Here is a 19,548-nt window from a genome sequence, read left to right on the forward strand (position 1 = left end):
TTCCTATTATATACTTATTATCTTTAAAATTTTGATTAATGAACAGGTAATTAAATTTTTGTTCTGTTATAGCAAGTTACATTTGATATTGATCATGAAATTTGAGATATCTTATTCCAGTTTTCTTTCCCTTTCCCTTCATTTTTGTTCTTTTACTGTTCCAATTGGAGGACTAGCTTCTTCATTGGTATGCAGTTCTATATTGCCAATATAGCTTCAAAAAACATTTTTGCAATTTATTAATCTGCTTGTGAAATAAATACATAGTCTCCACACCTAAAGTCATTGAAAAATCTCTATTTCTGCTTTTTGCCAGCACCAACATTAGCTTTTGCAACAGCCTGATTTTCTTCATTCCATTCTTGTGTTCTTGCTATTTTCTTGAGGTCTTTTTTTTTTCTCCTCATACAGACATACCTGCAAAGTCAATTTGGCTTTTTTTTCATTGCATAATCCAAAAATCCAAAGAAATCCCCCCAAATTCAAGAAATACAAAGAACTGGTATTTCTTGGTAAAGCCATCATCACAAAAATGTGTTGTGAATCTGAATACAAAGTTAACATCTAGTGTGGTCCTGTATATTTTGGCTAGGTTTTTTATTTATTATTTATTATTTATTTAAAAAAATTTTAGTTATAGATGAACATAATACCTTTATTATTTTTATTTATTTGTTTTTTATGTGGTTCTGGGATTGAACCCAGTAGTGCCTTACATGTTCTAGGCACACCACTGAGCCACAACTCCAATCCCCTATTGAATTATCTCTCCCAAATGAATCAGTTTGTTAAACAAGATCTATTATATTGGTGGTGTACTTATTTATAATGTCAAAAGAAAAATTGTGCAATTTAGTGGACCCCTGTCTCAAATTAAAAAGGGCTGGGAATGTAGCTCAATGACAAAGTACCCCTAGGTTCATTCCCCAGTACAAAAAAAAAAAAAAAAAAGGCAGGTTAAATAGGCAAGGAAATTTTTATTTCATTTTATCTTTTAAGGGTGCTGGGATTGAACCCAGGGCCTTGTGCTTGCTAACTCTACCTCTCAGCTACACCTCCAGCCTCAGGCAAGGAAGACATTATTCAATACTATTGCAGTAGGGGAAAAAGATTGAACTCAACTCTCAATACAACTGGGATTTATAGCTTAGTTGCAGCGTAAATTAATTTGGTAATGTACTTGGTATTGAGAGTGGGTGAGAACTTCATAAAATATCAAGTGGGGAGGATGAAGAATTTGATTTGATAGCAAGGGCTGGGAAATGCTTAATAAACTGGCTTAGTAACATTCTTGCTTAAATTGGCCTCATCAGACCAAGAACTAGTCCTAGTTGAAAAGAGCTCTCAGAGAAGCAATGTTTGGTTAAGGAGGGAATCCTTGTCAATAATATTAGAAACAATAGTTTCATATGTGACAAAAAGGTTAAGGTGAAATAGTATCCTACCAAACAATAAAGTTATGTTTAAGGAAAAAATAATGATGCTTCTTTTAGTTAGCTTTTTGTTACCGTGACTAAAAGAACTGATAAGAACAACATTAAGAGGAGGAAACGTTTATTTTGTCTCATGGTTTCAGCAATCTCATTCCATAGACAGCCAATTCCTTTGTTCTGAGCTGAGGCAGAACATCATGGTGGAAGGGTAGTAGAGGAAAGTATCTCAGGACATGACAGCCAGGAAGCAGAGTGTGCTCTATTCACCAGAGACAAAATATAAACCCTAAAGGCAAGCCCTAGTGGCCTACTTTCTCTAGCCACACCATACCTGCCTACAGTTATCACCCAGTTAATCCATATCAGTGGATTAATTCACTGGTTAAGTCTCATAATCTCTCATCATTTTATCTTTGAACCTTCTTGTATTGTCTTACATATGAGCTTTGGGGGAAACCTCATACCTAAAGTGTAATACTTCCTCAGTTTAAAATTTGTTTAAATTAATTAAAATTTAATAAAGTTAAAAGTTCAGTTTTTCATTCTGTTTAGTCACATTAAAAGTGCTCAGTATCCACATGTGGCTTGTATTGAATAGCAAGGTTCTAGATCTTTTTGTGAGTACATTTTTAGAAATATGTATCAACATTCTCTTTTATATAACATTCTCTACCTACAGAAGTAGTTAGCTTTATTGTTATTATTATTTTTAAATAAATGTTGGGGCAAGGGTACCATCTCTTTTACTTCTGAAGATGAGATATTTGTTTTTTGTTTTTGTACTGGGCATTAACCACTGAGCCACATCCCCAGCCCTTTTTTGGGGGAGAGGGTCTTGCTAAATTGCTTAGGACCTCATTAACTTGCTAAGGATGGCTTTGAACTTGTGATCATTCTGCTTCAGCCTCCCAATACACTGGGATTACAAGCTTGCGCCACTGTGCCTAGCTGATATTTGGGTATGAGAAATAGACTTACCAGCAGAAAATATTGAGTATGACAATATTCTGGGTAGTAACAAAAAGGCATGCAAGTTTATTATGTACACGGCATAATCATAGGGAAATGAGTATTCTGTCATCTAGGAGATTTAGAAGTTTATATATCCTTCATGGGGGAGAGAGAAATAGGCTATAGGTAATTTTAGAGGAACAGTAAATGATCCTTAGGGGAGGTAGTGGACCTGAAGAACAGACATGGCCTGGGACAAAGTTCATCTGAGTTCTAGATACGGTGTTTGACTTTCAGTTCTTCTGTGATAGGAGCTTAGTTTTCCTTGGTTGATGAAACTGGAAAGGATGGAAGACAATTGTATTTCTTTTGGTCCATGGATACATAGGGGAACTTCACAGAAAGAGGAGAAATGGGATGACAGATGAGGTAAGGCCAGTGAGACCTTGGTTGTGAGATTGCTTTTTGGGGTTCATTTTTGGAGCCCCAATATAAGCATAATGGGATTATGGTGTATATATATTTTTAACTTGCTCTTCATTTACCGTATTTTAAAGCTTGTTCTGTGTCAATATATAGAAATCTGCCTCTTTCATTTTAATTTTGCCATAGCATGGATATACTCTAATTTTAACTAGTTTTTAACTATTGTGCTTTTAGATTGCTTCTAATACTGTTAAAGTGCTATCCCCAGATTTCCAAATAATTCACTGTGTCCTTTAAAGATAAAGACAGAAGCTTTATTTCTGGCCAGGGCAGAGTGTGCAGAGAACCAAGCAGTTCTGCAACCCTTGAGCCCAATTGGAGTAGGAATACACTTGTAAGGCCTAAAACCACAAAGAGGTGGGTGGGCAGGAGGAGCAATCATAATTACAAGGTAGAACTGGGCGTGGTGGTGCACCCCTATAATCCCAGCAGGTCAAGAGTTCAAAGCAATGGTGAGGTGCTTTGCAACTTAAGTGAGCCCTGCTTCTAAATAAAAAACAAAATAGGGCTGGGGATGTGGCTCAGTGGTTGAGTGCCCCTGAGTTCAATCCCCAGTACCAAATAATAATAATAATAATAATAATTACAAAAAAGATAATAGTGATAATAGTGATAATTACATTTCATACAAATGGAAAGTTACAAAAAAGAGTCATATACTAATATTTTCAGAAGTTACATTCTCAGAAAAACGATTTTGCTTTAGTCCCATAGAGCAAGGATATTGTGGGATCTGTGCAGGTGAGTGGGGGTGGAGGTGTTAGATTTTACAGGAGTAAGCTCATGTGGAAGGAGCACCGACTTCATACAGGGTAAGATGTCTGAACAAAATGGGGTAAGTGTGGATTAATTTTTAAATCAACCGGTAACAATACTCTGCAACTACGTAGCATACTTCATTACTCCTTGTGCGTATTTGAGTATTTTTCTAAGTTAAATTTTGAAAAGTACATTTACCACAGTTGTACAATGTTTTAGTCATGTAAAATGTTAAGATAGTTCTAGATCTTTACCTAGGGTGTCATTCTATACTCTTGCCAATAGGACTGAAGAGCACTCCCTTGTATCCTCATTCACTCTTTGTGTACATGTGTGTGTGTGTTTGTGTTTGTGGTACTGGAGATTGAATCTAGGGTCAGTCTACCACTGAGCTACATCTTTGGCCCTGTATATTTTTATTTTCTAATTATTATTATTTGGTACCAGGTATTGAACCCAGAGAGTGTAATGAGCTACATCGCCAAGTCCTCTTTATATTTTATGTTGAGACAGGGTCTTCCCAAGTTACTAGGGGCTCGCTAAGTGTATATTTTTTATTTTGAGATAGGTACTTGCTAACTTGCCCAGTCTAACTTTGAACTTGTGATTTGTCTCGTCCTACTGAGTGCTGGGATACAGGATTGTGCCATCATACCCAGATACCCTCATCTTATCTTGACATTTCTAGTTTAAAATTTTTTTGCCTATCTGTGGTTGAAAAATCATTTTAGTATACATTTCCTGATAATTAGTGAGATTGAGCTCTTTTAAAATAATTTTTAACAGCATTTCATTTCTTAATACCATACCTGTATTTCTTCCAAAAATAAAATATTATCTAAATAAAGTTATATCCTGTATTTTTTTTTTATTTCTTTAGTTCTCCTTTAATGTTTTGAAATCTTAGAAAAAGCTAGAGTGACTTTGAATATAGGGCAGCTTTGTGGTTGTTGGAGTGGGTCAATTTTTTTTTTTTTTTTTGATACCTGAGATTGAATGCAGGGGCGTTTAACCACTGAGCCACATCCCCAGCCCTTTTTTATATTTTATTTCAAGACAGGGTCTCACTGAGTTGCTTAGGGCCTCATTCAGTTGCTGAGTCTGGCTTTGAGCTTGTGCTTCTCCTGCCTCAGCCTCCCAAGCCGCTGGGATTACAGGGGTATACCGCTGTGCCCAGTGGATCAGTTTTTAATATGTATCATTTTCATTAAGATGGATTGAACATCCTTTGAAATGCTTCAAAATCTGAAATTTTTTGAGTGTTGGCATGACTCCTTCTAGTGGAAAATTGCATAGCTGCTCTTTTGTTGAAATGTAGGTGTACTGAAAATATTGTATAAAATTACCTTCAGGCTATATGTTTAAGATATATTGCCAATGTCTTGGCTGGGCACAAGATCACGAGCGACCACACAGCTTTGTAGGTTCAAACAACAATTCTTTATTCCTGAACTCACACCGGCCTCTACACACGTTCTGGGGAAATCCAAGTTCTGCCCGCACAATTCACGTCCCAAAAATACTTTCTCAATTCCAGGAGAACTCTCAACGGGAACTCAGGCAGCAGGAACGCCCTATTCCCAGCAGCAATAAACTTAAACCTGGAACTTCCCTAAAACCACATTGTCTTAAACCGGAACGACCTAAACCTAAGGAGCGGGATACTTCCTCAAACCTGCAGGATACACCTTAAACCTGGATCCACCCTCGTCCTTGAGCAGGGTCACCTTTCTCAAACACACATGCAATGTCAGCGAATTTCCAAGGCAAGTCCATTTAACATGGGGTATGCTGGCAAGGAAATTTCGATGCATCATTCCTACTTGGCAATGGCCCTCAGCAATATATATGAAACAAATGAATTTTGTGTGTAGACTTGAGTTCTATCCTTAAGATATCATATATACGCAAATATCCCCAAATCTGAAACCCTAATAACTTCTGATTTGAAGCTTTTAAGATAAGGGATGCTGGGGCTGGGGATGTGGCTCAAGCCATAGCACGCTCGCCCGGCATGCGTGCGGCCCGGGTTCAATCCTCAGCACCACATACAAAACAAAAAAGATGGTGTGTCCGCTGAAAAAAACTAAAAAATAAATATTAAAAAACTCTCTCTCTCTCACACTCACTCTCTCACTCTCTCTTTAAAAAAAAAAAGATAAGGGATACTCAACCTATATTTACTAAGCTATAAAACTACAAAAGGGCAAGGAAAAACTAGTAGTTACAGAATCACATTACCTGTAAGGCAAAAACCTGTCAGAAAACAGGTAGCATTTAATAGAGCACCTAGCAATCTTTAATTTTTCTTTTCCTGCCACATTGAAAACTTCTAGCTCATTTTCCAGTTCAAAGTGATAATAATTTTAATTTGCTTCTCTTCTCTCAAAAGAATGAAAGCAAGATAATTGAGAATTTATAACGTTTCTGTAAAACTACAGTTCCCTGTGCAGGAGTTGTTTATAGATGCACTTTGTTTTCTTTGAGCTTTGCACAGTGGTTGGAAGCATTTTTGTAAGTGTTTGGTAATTGGCTGAATTGAACCTTGTTCAAATAGATTATAATTAATTCCCTTATCAGGAGAAACATATATATCATGAGAAAATAGATTTGTTTTGTTTACATTATTATTTATCATGTTTTCAGACTAGGATTAAGCATGAAAACTCATGATCTTGCAAATGGCTAGATTAGGTGTTTCCTTTTATAGTCTATGTTTTGTGATTATAGCTAAATAAAAATTCTCTATTATAACAGCAAATGTGATTTTGTTGTGTGCATTCCTATGGTGTGATTATGCTGTTTCTCACCATGAATGGTTATTTTTACACATAATAAAGCAGGCTAGTATATTCACATGCATTATAGCTAGAACAATCCATTGCTTTAAAAATGTAATTGTTACCTGGTTTTTATATTTAGTGTTCAACAAAAATTTATTTGGTGTTCAAAAAAAATATGCAGGAGCCAATGTAGACTGTAAAATGAGGGAGAAGCTTAGCTTTACTGTGGAGTCTGAGCTGGGTGTAACCTAACTAGCTAGAGGATATGCAATTCCTGATTGACAGCAGGACCAGCATTATGCAGATTTTGTAAGGGAGAACACTCAGCTCAGAAACTGTGATTAGAGCTCTGTTAGGAATCACTACATTCACCACTCATATCTTTTAGTTTTCGGTCTACTGAATTTGTAAACAAATGGAACAAAACCGTTTCATTTTTGTTTTTATTAAAGTGATACTGCAGTGCAGTTTCAGTCTGACAGGCATACATGTGTGAAAATTTGATATTCTCACTAAATTAGTTAATTTTTAGCTGTGTTCATGCTTATCTTTAGACCTTTGTGCATTAAATTCTATCTGGAGCTGTTCTCTTTATACACAAGTGTGTTTTGCTTGTGCCTTCCTGTCTTCTTCAGTGAGAAGCTTTATGTAGGTCAGGCTTGGCTTAAGCAGATTTCCTGAACCTGCGTCAGCTTAAGCTGGAGGAATTTTAATAAACCCTCCCCTGTAGGCGTGGGCCTAAATGAGGCTAGCCTAGTTAAGCCTGATCTTTTTCTGTTTGTGAAAAGAGCTGAGCAGAGCTGAAGGCTGCATGGTGGTTTCAGAAACTGCCTACTTAATTTGAAAAGAACAATGGTAGGAAAGGCTAGATCTTCCAATTTTACTTTATCTGAAAAGCTTGATTTGCTAAAGCTTGTGAAGCCATATGTGAAAATTCTCGAAGAACACACTAATAAACATTCAGTCATAGTGGAAAAGAATAGATGTTGGGATATCATAGCAGTTAACTATAATGCAATTGGAGTAGATCGCCCTCCTCGAACAGCGCAGGGCCTACGCACCCTTTACAAAAGGCTCAAAGAATATGCCAAACAGGAGCTATTGCAGCAAAAAGAGGCCCAATCAGATTTTAAAAGCAATATTTCTGAGCCAACCAAGAAAGTTATGGAGATGATTCCCCAGATTTCCAGTTTTTGCCTGGTAAGAGACAGGAACCACATACAAAGGTAAGCTTTATTTTATTTTGTTGTGGAAAATTATGGCGCCTCCTATCTATTGGGCTTTGGCTTAGTTGTGATAGAGATATGCATAGTAAGCATCCCCACAAGGGGAGCAATGAATAGTGTCTTTGTTTTGCTTTCTTAAAAAAAAGAAAAGTGAGACTATAAGGAATTTTTCTGCTGCATTAGATTTAAGCCACTTTTTACTGTCTTCCCCTCCCCCCTTCCCTCTTACAGTTTCTAAAAGTGAAGGTTAGGGAGAAATAAATGGGATGAAATTTGTGACATCACTTCATAAACTTTTTAAGCTTCAAATTTAAATTATTTAATTTGCCTTTAAGAGCTGCCTTTTTCTTCTATTAAGATTACATTTCACTGGATTTTTCAATTTTATGTAAAATTTATATGAAGTAAGTAGTTTCAGGAGAAATGTAATCTTTGCTTTTTTATGATTTGTCACTGTCTACCACTTATTGAATGCACTGAACAGAACTAAAATCAACATTTAAGTAAACTTATTAATGATATGATTATATATTTGAAGACAGGATAAATTATTTTTCTAACACTTAAAATAAGATGAACACAACTAAAGGGAATTAATGTCTAATTAGAGATTCAGATTACTTAATGAAATTAAGGTTTTGTTTTTATTCATTCATGGTGTAGTTTCACTTTGATCTTGGATCATACAGGAAAGGGTAAGCTTTCTTATACTGCCTTGAAAGGATATCAAACTATGAATTTTATTATACCCATAATAGCAAATGAGTTCTTTTAGGGTTAGAAACAATTTTTGAGATAATTGTGCTCTAAGTAATGTTTTGCCTGGAAATATTCAAAACTATATTATCTTGCCACTAATTAAAATTTCAACCCTTGGCAAACAATAAAAATGGCAGTTACATTCTTCTGAACCTTTTAGGATAATTAAAGCAAACTGGAAACTCCTTGTTTAGTTGCAGAGTCTTTCAAACAAAGCTTTACACAATGTGCTTTCTTACTAGTAGGAAAGGCATTATGTAAGCAAAATTATTGATTACCTGTGAAATCTCTTTTAAGTTAGAAGAACAGAAGAAAAAACTTTAACCAAGAGATTCTGTGATTTTTGTAATTTACCAGGAAAATATTTTTGAGCCTAGTTTCTTACTACATACTGCTTTTTTCTACTTGATAGAACTATTTTAAAAAATCACCAGTGGGAATTCAGGACATGGATGCACAGTGGATTAATTTCTTGGGGCCACTGGTTAAAATGTTCCCTCTGATGACAAATGATAAGGTCCTCCTAATATGCTGGATATCCAATAAAGTCTACAGTAAATTTGTTGTATGCTGTGCTATATACTCATAATTTCCACCTTCATCAACCCCAGAGAAAAAAAGGCTTTTGCTTTACAGGTGGAAAACTACCTTTTTTTGTATTAAATTTTCTATAATTAAAAAACTACACATAAAAACACTGCAGTTTTCATTAGTTGCATATTTTAAAAATACAGTGAATATAGAAGAGAAATAATATATAAATATGCAAGTATCTTTATAGTTTGTCCTCTTATGTGTGTATACATACATCATATAAATGTACATATAAACATTTAAAATGAATTGACTTATGCATTTCTATACTTTTTAAATAATAGTAATGTTTTTAAATTTTAAAGGGAAGAATATAAGAAATATACCACTTAAATTTTTACCTGTTAGTGTCTATATTGACATTTTCTCTTTATTAGCTTACTCACTTAATATATATTTAATATACTTATTTGATGTCATATTGAATCTTTATATCAGAAATTTATAATTATTCTATAATCTTAATTATGTTTCTACATAAATATTACTGTTAATCTCACCAAACTCTCCCTTTTTTACAAGTAAATATTAATGTTTATATTATTTAATGTATTTAAAAATATACAGCTGCTTAGTAAATCTGTTTCTACAACTTACTTTGAATTACGTCTTTATTTTTACCTCTCTCTAATGTCAGATTATGCTTTGTTTCTACAACCTCTTGATCCTTTAAGTCCTTTTATTGTTTTTGCTACTTTTCTTAAAACTTTCTTTCTTTTCTTTTTTTTTAAAGTTATGCTTGTAATGTTTCAACTAAAATGGAATGGAATATTCCAGATATAAGTATATTTTTAATATAGTGGGAGAAATGTAATATTTATGTTTATACTGTTATACATACTAAACTGGAACAGTATTTATTTGAATTTTTAAAACTTAATTTTTATAATATATATTTTGTTGAATTGTTTAAATTTGTATCTTCTTAGATAAATATCTGATATTTCTGGCAACTTAATATTATTAATAAGTAACTTATGGGAGTTTTTAATTTTTTTTCCTTATTTTCTATGTGAATGTATTCCAACATTTTAATCATCATCTAGGATATATTCCTAATAATGTTATTTATCATTTATAAAATGTTCCTTAAATAATGTTAACATATTTCCATTAGTGTTCCAATAATCTCTTTTCCCTTTTTATTTTCCCTTTTAAGTTAGGCAGAAGCATAATTTAAAAAAAAAAGCTCAAGAATATACATATACACACACACAAATATAGTCTTTGAAAATTGTTTTTTGTAGTTATAGATGGACAGAATATCTTTATTTTATTTGCTTATTTATATGTGGTGCTAAGATTTAAAGCTAGTGCCTCACACATTCTAGGCAAGCACTCTTGCCACTGAGCTCTAGCCCCCCATATATATTCTTAATAGCTTCATGTTATACTTGAAATTATTTTTTTTTAAAAATAGGATTTAAAGTGCATTGTGTTCATAATGTCAAAAAAAAAATATGCCAGAGTGTAAATTATGCTAAAAACTCTTAATTACCTCTACTAGGAATGTATACATTATGGGAATTGTTGTAAATTCAGCAAACCTTCAATGTGCCTATATAGGCCATTTAAGAATATTTCATATAAAAATCATTTTATTTGTTCATTTATTCATTCAACACATCTACTATATTCTAAGTAGTGCTATATTATGCTAGATCCTGGGTATGCTGTGATGGATAAAACCCCTTGCTCTTGTTAACTTTACCTTCCCATGATTGAAAGACTTAAAGAGCAGCTGAGTTATGTGGTTCAATATAGGTAAAGGGGTATACTCCAAAGCCATAGAGACCTTAGTTTTAGTTTTTTGGGTCAATGCAGAAATCAGTACCTCACATAAATGGGCTTCCACTGTCTTCCTAGAAGTCATGAACCTTGATTATTTTTATAACAATCCAAAGACAACAGAGCGGGAGATCTAAATAAGGTATGGGAAGAGGGAGGCACAGAATATATTAAATGACCCTTAACACTATTTAAAAACCTTGAGGTTATAGGGGCAATTGGTATCTCTTTGAGAGCATTAAAAATGGCTTTTCTTTTTTATCTACTTTGTTTATACTATATAAGATTTGTACTTCTTTTTTAAAAGCCCAATTTTGAAGTTAATAAGGGAGGGCCAGGAATTTGGCTCAGTGGTAGAGCGCTTGCTTAACATGCCAGAAGCCAGGGGTTTAATCCCCAGTACCATAAAACAAGACACACAAAAAGGGATAAGGATGGGGAGGATACCTATATGTATGTGTTATTGAAATCCTAATCTTAAGTCTCTTTGTTATGCCCAGGGTTAAACTTCTCTTGTTTCACAATTCTCATATTCATTCCCCCCCCCCCAATTCTCTCTCCACTCTCTCTTTTTCTTTCCCTTTTTTTGTAGTAGTGATTGAACCCAGGATGCTCTGCCACCAAGCTACATCCCCAGCCCTTATTATTTATTTTGAGACAGGGTCTCACTAAGTTGCTGAGGCTGACCTTGCACTTGAATCAATCTTCTTGCCTCAGCTTCCCCAGTTACTGGAATTTCAGCATGCATCACCATACCTGGCTTTTTAGGCTTAATAATTAGGTATATATTAAATATGAAGCATGCTATAAATATGCTCATATCTTCATTTGGTTTATATTTTATAATGCTTTTTTTGTGTGCTGTAGTGCGAACTTGGATGAACCTGCACAAGCCGGTACCAGTTCACTACAGGTAATGTTGGATCACCATCCTGTTGCTATTACAGTGGAGGTGAAGCAAGAAGAAGACATTAAACCACCTCCTCCACTGGTTTTAAATCCTCAACACAGCGATGTTTTAGAGCAAAGAGAAGAACATGAATTAGTACATGTTATGGAAAGATCTTTGTCACCATCACTTTCCTCTGTTGATATGAGAATGACATCATCTCCAACTTCTACTCCAAGGAGAGATGATTTTTTTCGGCATGAAAGTGGAGAACATTTTAGGTCTCTATTAGGGTACGATCCTCAGATCCTGCAAATGTTGAAAGCAGAGCATCAGATAATTTTAGAAAATCAAAGAAATTTTGGATTATATGTTCAGGAGAAGAGGGATGGATTGAAAAGAAGGCAGCAGCTAGAGGAAGAGCTACTGAGAGCAAAAATTGAAGTGGAGAAGCTGAAAGCAATTCGCTTACGGCATGATCTACCTGATTATAATAATCTTTGAGGTCTTTTTAAGTTTTTCAATTTGATTATTTAAATTTTGTCCAAAATTACTTTGGGAATATTCTGAAGCAAATAGATGTATGGAAAATGTTGTTAATATCTATTATGGAAAAACTTTTGACATGATTTTCTTTTTTTGCGGGGGGGGGCATGGTTTCCTAATTATTTGACTTTCTTTTTGGATATCAAAACTTACTGATGTGTTGATTGGTAATATTTTTCCTCCAATTTATTTTTAGTTATTGCCCTTATAGATGGCCTTTTATTTTAATCATTAAAATATATACAAATATGTATATATAAACATATTCTCTCAAAGTTCTGTGTTCAGCACTTTGGGTTAGAAGTTTGAAACATATAGTTAAAGGTTTTAAAGTCAGTCCAATTTAGAAACTATACTGACTCAATAACAAGAAGCTTTTCTCTGTGGCTGCAGATGCAGCTTGGTGGTAGAGCACTTACTTTGAGATGTACAAAGCCCTGGGTTTGATCCCAGTACCACAATCACCACCACCACCACAAAAAAACCTTATCTGTATGACACTGTAGTTTTTTTTTTTTTTAACTAGAGGTTTATTTATAGTTATACACAGTAGTTGGATTAATCCTGACACACTCTTACATGCATGGAAATTGTTTTCAGTTCATGATTCTCCCCGTTTTCTTTCCCATCTTCTTCCCCTCTCCCATTCTTCTTCCTCTACTAGATTTCCTTTTGCTCATGTATTAATTCATATTTGATTGGCTCTTTATATTCTATCTTCCCCTCCCACTTTCCTTTGTTTTATTTTAGCTTCTGCATATGAAAGAAAATGTTTGTTGAATTTCTGAGTTTGGCTAATTTCACATAGCATGATATTCTCCATTTCCATCCATTTACTGGCAAATGCCATAATTTCATTATGACACTATTTTTTATGTTTTCATCTTTTGAAGGAGTAAGTCTTAGATTTTAGAGATGGAAAACATTTGGAAAATACTTTTTTCCTCCTCTTTAATTTAGAGGTAATGAAATAGGTCCCAGGTCCAAGGAGAACTCAGTGACTTACTGCGGTAACAAAGCTTCAGCAGTGCAAGGACCAGTATTCATTTTTCTTTTCTCCTCCCCTCCTCCCAATTTATTCTATACAAGTAAAAATCTGCTAAAATATCCTCCAGATTTCTAGATTTAAAATTTTGAAGAATTTATTTAATTAAAGCTACTTTTAAGACTTGGAATGTAGTTTAGTGGTAGAGTGTTTGACTAGCATGCATGAGGCCCTAGGTTCAATCTGCAAGACCACAAACAACAACAGCAACAAAAGATTACGGTTAACAATTGTTAGATTAAAACCAAAGGAATCATAACCCTTTCTCTTTTTTGTTCTATAAATTGAGATCTGATATCATACTGAAGTTGTATTTTGACTGTGTGATTGAAAGTTCTTTCCTATTTCATTTTCCTGAAATAGGTTTCTTTAAAAGTAAAAATCAGTGAAAAATGAAAATTTTACTTTGAAAATAGCAAAATATCTTATGTTTATAATTTAATGAGATAGCCTTGTTTCAGGTAAACATTGCTATTTTAGTATTTGTGGAAATAAAACCTTGATTTTTTAAAGAACACATTAAACTTTTGTTAAATTTTTAATATGTGTTTTATTTAAGAATATCTATTTGGCTGGGATTTTGTTGAGAAAGAATTTTAAATCAAGCTTGAGAATGGGCAACTAGAATTTCAGCAATACAGGGAGAAAGGGTGTTTGAAGTCAGAGTGAGCTCTCGAAAAAAGGAATGGAGAGTGGGAAAAAAATGATCAGGATGTGCAAGCAAAAATGCAATGCTAAGCCAGGTGCTTTAAAGTGAAATTACAGAGACCCAATTCAGACTCTGGTAACCTAGACTAGGACACCTCTCTGGAGCTTCTATTTGAGTAGAATTTTACTTGCAGGAGTAAACCAGAAACCTGCAGTATACATAATATTTTTCAATTTTAAAATATTCACAAATAATTCAAAATGTCTTTCAGATACCATGTAGACATGTGAGTGGGCTTCATTCAGCCATGGGGCTTCCAGTTTGTGACTTTTTGGAGTAGAGCTATCATTCTCCAAGTGTAGTGCTTTGTAACATCAGCATCACTTGAGAACTTATTAGAAATTCCATTTGAATCAGAAATTTTTGAGGATGGCGTCCTGCAATCTTTTGTAATAGGCCCTCTTATGGATTCTAATGCTGGTTAAAATTTGAGTCAATGAGATAAGTTTTATGTATTTTTAAAAACAGTATTGGGGGTTAAATCCAGTAATTTTTTCAGAGTTAGTCTTGTTTGATTTTGATTTGCAAAAGTTTAAATGTATTTTAAAGACATGTTTAAATATCTGAGCTACATCTCTAACACCCGCCCCCCTTTTTTTTTGAGATAGGATCTCACTAAATAGCCTAAGGCTAGCCTGGAACTCTCAATCCTCCTGTCTTCAGCTTCCTGAGTTGAGGTGCCTCACTGCACCTGGCTTGAAATAAGAGTATTTTACAGCCTAACTTGGTGCCTAAATCATGTTAGACTCTCAAAAAAAAGTTTTGTGGAAAAGCAGAATGGGTTGAAGTAAGCAAAGGGATATCAATTTGGATGTTGGTTGGTGCCAGATAATGGATTAAATAAAATGCTATTTTAAGGAGTCAGACTTAACTGAATATACAATGGGAAGCCACTGCAAATGTTTGATTAGGGGGACAATATACTAGAGCTGTAATTTAGGAAGAGAGTATAGTAGCATTTAGTAGTAGGCATTGTAGTGAGAGAAAACTTAATTGGAAATTTAGGTTGTGGCTATAGAAACAAAAAATAAACTCTTGTGGGTACTATTTTAGCTTATTGATTACTTAATTTCATTAGTTGAATTAAAAAACTTTTTATACCTTGTATTAGAGTTAAGCTTTTTATTATAGAAATGTCTTGGGTATAAATCATATTTATTTGACAATTTTATCTTCTCTCTTTCATCTGTGCTATGACTTTCCTTTGAGTGTCACGAGTCCTCTAATTTGAGGTAGTATTTTTATAATTCTAGTAAATACTTCTTTAGACAGTTTTACTTTTTGAAATTACAATGCAAATTATTTATATGATATTTAATCACATATTCAGCATGCTATCACTTGAAATTGATGAGTGTTAAAGTATTGACTTCATACAACAAAATCAATTTAACAAAATGTGTTTTGTGTAATGTTAATTCTCTGAGATGTTCCTAGAATATTTTTCTGTTCAAAAAGTACAACGTACCTCTTTTGGTAGTTTGGTTCTAAAGTCATTGTACAAGGTAAAAAAAAATCATGTATATACAAAATGATATGTAATTATATTGCCTTTGAAAATTCCTTTATTGCCCATCAAATGGCATAATCTGGTAATTGTATTTTTCTCCAGAATTATACAAAACTTGGTTGTTTCAAGGGACACAATTCATTAGCATTTAGGGCTGTGCAGATTAAGAAACTTTATTTTTATGTATTTTTAAATACCAGAATTACATTCATTGGAGTAAGTATACTGAAGTAATTTTTTCTGAGTCAATCTTGTTTGATTTTGATTTGCAAAAGTTTAAATGTATGTAATTTTCCATTTTCTAACCACTTCCTCCATACACACCATGATTACCATAGTGTAGTTTATAAGAATTTCTGAATAAAGAAAATTGCTCATTTCACCACAGAACATTTTTTTGGAGGTTGTTTATTATCTTTTAAAGTATCTTAGGGAAATTATGAGTTAACCTTTTTTTTTTTTTGATATTGAGATATTTTGAGTTTGGGGACTACTTACCAACTTCCATTAGCAGTTTTTTTTTTGAGGACAGTATCACTAATGGGAGGAAGAAATTCTGCTAGTACCAGTGGTGTATACATGGAACCTTCCAGACATCCTACGTATGGAATTTTATCTATAACATATAGTACTGGGAAAATATAGAGAAGAGTGAATTTATTTTGATTTTAGATTTGATTCTGTAGAAGTATTTTAAATTTGAAAATTAAATTGAAAGTTTATTTCATTCAATGTATTAATCTAGGTAGTGGATAGGTTATTTTTGCCAGCTTTCTGTCTTCCTTTTATCCATATGAGCTTAAATGGATATGTTGTCATTATTATAACTTATGATTTTCTAAACTAGATATGATTTATAATAAGAAAAAGCTTAATCTTATAAGAAAAGCTTAATTTTCTCATTTCTAATAAATGCCAGGTTTCTTGAAATATTAAAATTTTTCATTTTGTGTAATGAAACAACTTGGTATTTCACTTTTGAAAGAGTTGATCTTCCCTTTTCCATCTTTTTGTGATAATGTTTAAAATATGAATATTTTCCATGTGCCTTCTTTTAGAATAATCTGGTAATTGTATTTTTCTCCAGAATTGTCCAAACTTGGTTTCAAGTGACACAATTCCTTAGCATTTAGGGCTGTGCAGATTAAGAAACTTTATTTTTGTGTATTTTTAAATACCAGAATTACATTCATTGTAATAAGTATACTAAAGTAATTTTTTTCTGAGTCAGTCTTGGTTGATTTTCATTTGCAAAAGTTTAAGTGTATTTTAAAGACATGTTTAAATATCTTAGAGTGCAATAAATTATATTTAATATATACCACTGATGATGGTGGTTAAGCAAATGATTTATTAATACATATTCTTTTAATTACAATTAATACATTATATTGATTTGTATTTTTTTATTACCGCCCCCCCCCAAAAGAATTCAATACAATAGAGTTGAAATTTTTTGATGAGGTATAATTGAAATAAATTTATTTAGATGATTATATAATACCAAATGTACCTATCTAAATATTATATTTTTTCAAATATTAAGACCCACAAATTCTCAAAATCAAAATTTGATAGTGAAGGTTGTGGTTGTAGCTCAGTGGTAGCAGTTGCCTAGCAAGAGTGAGGCACTGCTTTTATTCCTCAGCCCCACATAAACAAAAATAAAAAATAAAGATTAAAATCTTTAAAAATATTTGATAGTGAATTTGATTATAAAAAGAATTAAATGAAATATTGCATAATTAAATACAAGAGAAAATTCTTTAAGTATGCAACTAAATTAAACATTAACAGAATTATACTAAATCTTTATGTATTATTTTGAGAAATTGTTTAATTTTTTATATGTCTTTTAAATTGATTAAAACTAGTAGCTATGATTTGAAATTATTTAAAGTTTTCAGTAGCTTTATAAATAGTGGAAAGCAAAATAAATGAGTAAATGCAAATAAAACTACCAATCAAGTTAGCCTAGGCAATTGAAAAAAAATGGATGTATTAGTATTACACTTTTTATTAATAGATCTTTTGTGTTTTAAAAGTATGTGTGGTGCTGGGTGCAGTGATGCACTCCTGTAATCCCCTTTACTTAGGAGGCTGAGGCAGGAAGACTGTAAGATTGAGGTCAGCCTGGACAAGTTAGCAAGATCCTGTCTCAAAATCAAAGTTAAAAAGGGGTGCATCTCAAAATCCAAGTTAAAAAGGGGTGGGGGCTGGGGAGTGTAGGTCAATGGTAGAGAACCCCTGGGTTCAATCCTCAGCACCACCACCCAAAAAATGGTATGGAATAAACAAAGATTTTTACAAACCCTAACATTTTTATTAAGAAATCATATATACAATAAAAAGTTGAAAGAATTTCGTAATAAATATTCATATTCCTACCACTTAGATTTTGCTTGGCATATGCTTGATTAGGGAACTTACACATTTGACTTTAAGAAATTGCCAGACCTTTCCCCAAAGTGATTATACCATCTTATAATTCATTCAATAGTGTGTTTTTCTTGGGCTCGGGATGTGGCTCAAGTGGTAGCGCGCTGGCCTGGCATGCGTGCGGCTCGTGTTTGATCCTCAGCACCACATACAAAAACAAAGATGTCCGCCGATAACTAAAAAATAAATATTAAAAATTCTCTCTGTCTCTCCCTTCCCTCTCTCACTCTCTCTTTAAAAAAAAAATAGTGTGTTTTTTTTTAAGTAAAGCTTTACATGTTCAATAATTGTAATGTCAGAATTGAAAAAGTTCTATTATTTAAATCAATTCAAAATATCAGTTAATGTTTTACTATATTTGCTTTATTGCATATTTATCTAACCCTCCATTTTTTTAAGGAAACCACTATTATTATTATTATTTTATTTTATTGAGAAAAAAGAAAAACAAGTTTTATTGCTTTGCTAAGAAAGGAGAGACACAGGGCACTACTGTCCCAGAGTCTGTGTCGTGGGTCTTCTGGAGCCATTCCTTATTCCTGTGGTGGCTGTGTGCTCAAGGACAGAAAACCCTGCCTGGGATGGGGAAGAAAGGTAATCCTTATTACTCCTTGTACCTCCTCTGGTCTTAGTGTATTGTATTACTTGGTGGTCAAGCTAAAAATTTAGAAGCCATTTTTAATTACTGTCTTTTCCTAACTGCCCACATCTAGTCCATTAGCTCGTTCTGATGTCCCTATCCTTAAAAGAACCTCTGAAACTGATCCTTTTCACCATATATGCTGGGATCAGCTTCAAGAAAAACATTATTTTAAAGCATGTTACAAAATTAGAATAGTTATCTCTAAACATTTCAACATTACTAGAGTCTTATGTTTATTTGCACAAAAATAAATATTTGTGTAGTTTTGAAATCTTAAATGTATGATTTGATAAGTTTTGGAAAATACCTACATTTGTATTGCTCAAACTCCAATCAGAATTTAAAATGATGTAAGAACTGGAGGAAAAGAAATGTGGACTTGGAGATGTTTCAGGTTATCTTGCTCCTTGTTGATTTAAGATTAATCATTCCACAGAGTGGGAAAGAATTTGCACTGTAGCTCTGTGCTAGCCTATCTTGGGTGAGGCCCAGGGTTCAATCTTCAGTACTGTGCATACACACAAAAGATATAGAATGTTATCACATCAGAAAGTTCCTCCTGCCCTTTTCTTGAAATCAATCCCCTGGCATCTCAGACAACCATTGTTCTGTTTAAAAATCTTAAGTAGATTTTGCCTGTACTAGAACTTCATATAATTGGAACCAGGCAGTGCATACTTTCTTCTTTTTTAACTTGGTCTTAACTTAGGTTAACTTAGTGTTTTTGACATTCACCTGATTTCATATATTATATTAATAGTTTATTGCTGTATAGTATTTCATTGTATAGATATATAAATTTACCCATTTTCTTTTGATGGACTTCTGGGAAATATCAAGATTTTGGCTCTTATGTATAAGTATTTTATGAATATTCTACGGATTTATTGTGGACATAATGCCTGCTTAGGGAACTTTTACATTTAATGTTTAAGAAACTGCCAGACCTTTCCCCAAAATGATTGTACCGTTTTTACATTTCAATCAA

At 33.3% G+C, this 19,548-nt stretch overlaps 1 protein-coding gene across 5 annotated transcripts in view; it reads left to right on the plus strand.

The window, feature by feature from the left end:
* The window catches only part of Rad54b (RAD54 homolog B), a 99,828-nt gene that overhangs the window by 35,892 nt on the left and 44,388 nt on the right, over positions 1-19,548 (plus strand). The window contains exons 1-3 of one of the 5 annotated variants that reach the window (XM_078016910.1): positions 6,582-7,638; positions 11,647-11,692; positions 18,388-18,511. The exons of 1 other annotated variant lie outside the window; for it this stretch is intronic. In XM_078016910.1, coding sequence (XP_077873036.1) covers positions 7,265-7,638; positions 11,647-11,692; positions 18,388-18,511 — 544 coding nt within the window. In that variant the 5' untranslated portion in view covers positions 6,582-7,264. Of the gene's footprint in view, positions 1-6,581; positions 7,639-11,646; positions 11,693-12,168; positions 15,201-18,387; positions 18,512-19,548 lie in introns of those variants that run through there. 3 more of the 5 variants (XM_078016908.1, XM_078016909.1, XM_078016911.1) reach the window with 3 other exon arrangements.

The sequence above is a fragment of the Ictidomys tridecemlineatus genome, chromosome 7 (genome assembly GCF_052094955.1).
Source record: "Ictidomys tridecemlineatus isolate mIctTri1 chromosome 7, mIctTri1.hap1, whole genome shotgun sequence".
Taxonomy (NCBI): domain Eukaryota; kingdom Metazoa; phylum Chordata; class Mammalia; order Rodentia; family Sciuridae; genus Ictidomys; species Ictidomys tridecemlineatus.